This window comes from Fopius arisanus, unplaced genomic scaffold, assembly GCF_000806365.1.
Source record: "Fopius arisanus strain USDA-PBARC FA_bdor unplaced genomic scaffold, ASM80636v1 scaffold00091, whole genome shotgun sequence".
In the NCBI taxonomy this organism is placed as follows: Eukaryota; Metazoa; Arthropoda; class Insecta; order Hymenoptera; family Braconidae; genus Fopius; species Fopius arisanus.
In genome coordinates this window covers 239,397-240,899 of record NW_011887830.1, presented here as the reverse complement: position 1 = coordinate 240,899, position 1,503 = coordinate 239,397, and the positions used below count along the sequence as shown (strand labels likewise).

The 1,503-nt window shown below is 33.9% G+C and overlaps 1 protein-coding gene across 1 annotated transcript in view; it reads right to left on the bottom strand.

Annotated features, from left to right (window-relative positions):
• The window catches only part of Ttc7 (tetratricopeptide repeat domain 7), a gene marked incomplete in the record, with an annotated part of 7,289 nt that overhangs the window by 3,176 nt on the left and 2,610 nt on the right, over positions 1 to 1,503 (bottom strand). Inside the window, 3 exon segments of the mRNA XM_011311616.1 lie at positions 195 to 383; positions 777 to 1,072; positions 1,148 to 1,284. Of these exon segments, the coding sequence (XP_011309918.1) occupies positions 195 to 383; positions 777 to 1,072; positions 1,148 to 1,284 (622 nt within the window).

The following is a 1,503-nucleotide window of genomic DNA, read 5'->3' as shown; positions in this document are numbered from 1 at the left end:
TTCAATAAAATAATTACATTAATCCGATTACAATGCATCATTCGGAATGAAAAAATTAAATGGCGATCTATTGGGAAAATAAAAATAAAGTTTGATCAGCGCATTTTTCTCTCAGTGCGAAATTTTCAAAATATTTAATCTATGAATGAAAATTTCACATTCTTCATTTTAAGTGATTTATTAATTAGACTTACCCGATTGATTTGTTCGTAACATAATCTCGCGGCTAACAGACAGGGCATAACTTTCTGCGGAGAGAGTTTAGCAACAATTTGTAGTACAGAATAAGCATGAGTATACTTTCCAAGCTGAATCAAACATAATGCATATTGAGTCCAGACATGAACTTCCTCATGAGAGAATTTCATTGCTCGCTCGAACGACTGTAACCAAATAATTATTTTCAGTAATACACAATTACGATTACGATTCCCTAGAAGGGTGATGAGTTTTTTTATCGTGAAAACATGGCTCAATCGTTGGAGTTAAAATGGAGTTAAAATGATTGGAAACATCTTTTGATGGAACATCTTGATTGTTATGATACAAAAATTTAAGAGACATTATTTTCCGGAAGAGAAGACGTTACGTTTTCATAGTTTATCTTGATGATGAGTTTTACAAACCTTACGAGCGAATCTCCGCCTTTTGGTGATTTTATTTCGTAATTAACTCTCAGTCAATAGAATGCACTTTTTTTTATTAAAACCGCTTGACTATTTCGTTGTTTAATCACGCTCAATCGTAATGATGAGAAAATTTATACTTATCCTTACCTCATACAACAATTCAACTTGACTCCATCGTACAACAACAACCGTCATAAGATCATAAACGGCAGTAGCATTCTCAAAAGCCCTTAGTCTTGCTTCTTTAAATTCGGGAGACTGACTTAACACAGTCTCTCTGACAGCCATCGCCTCACTAATTAATAATAAAAGAATAATCTCTTCATTCTCATTGCGAGGCACAAACATGTTTGGTCCACTATATTTTTTCGGCTTCCAGGGTGATTCAGATGCTCCATTGGTAATTGCATAATTATTCAATCGTCTATTGAGATTTCCAGTTCCTTGAATAAAAAATTTCATGAGAATTTTAAAAATTGATATGAAGATTGATATGAATTGATGATCGGTGGATTTACCAAACGTATCAGGTGGTGCATCAGGACTTTTATACTCAGCCTCGCTCATATTACGTAATATAACTTCCGCCAATTGTCTGGTTAATGTCAATCGTAAACCCTGAGTTGCTGTTGATTCAACGGCGGATAAAATGGATCTAGAGAATGATAAAATCTTTATGAGAGTATTGGCACTTTAATATGTATCATTTCCGCTTGTTTACCATTTACAGATCGATATTTCCTTTTATCTGAGGACCGTAAAACCGATAATATCAAAAGAGACGGTTTGGACATAAGAATTTCATATTTTATGAGATTTTATCTCAGTGGAAGGTATCAGGTATTTTCCCTGGTTTTTCCGGCTTTCATTGTAA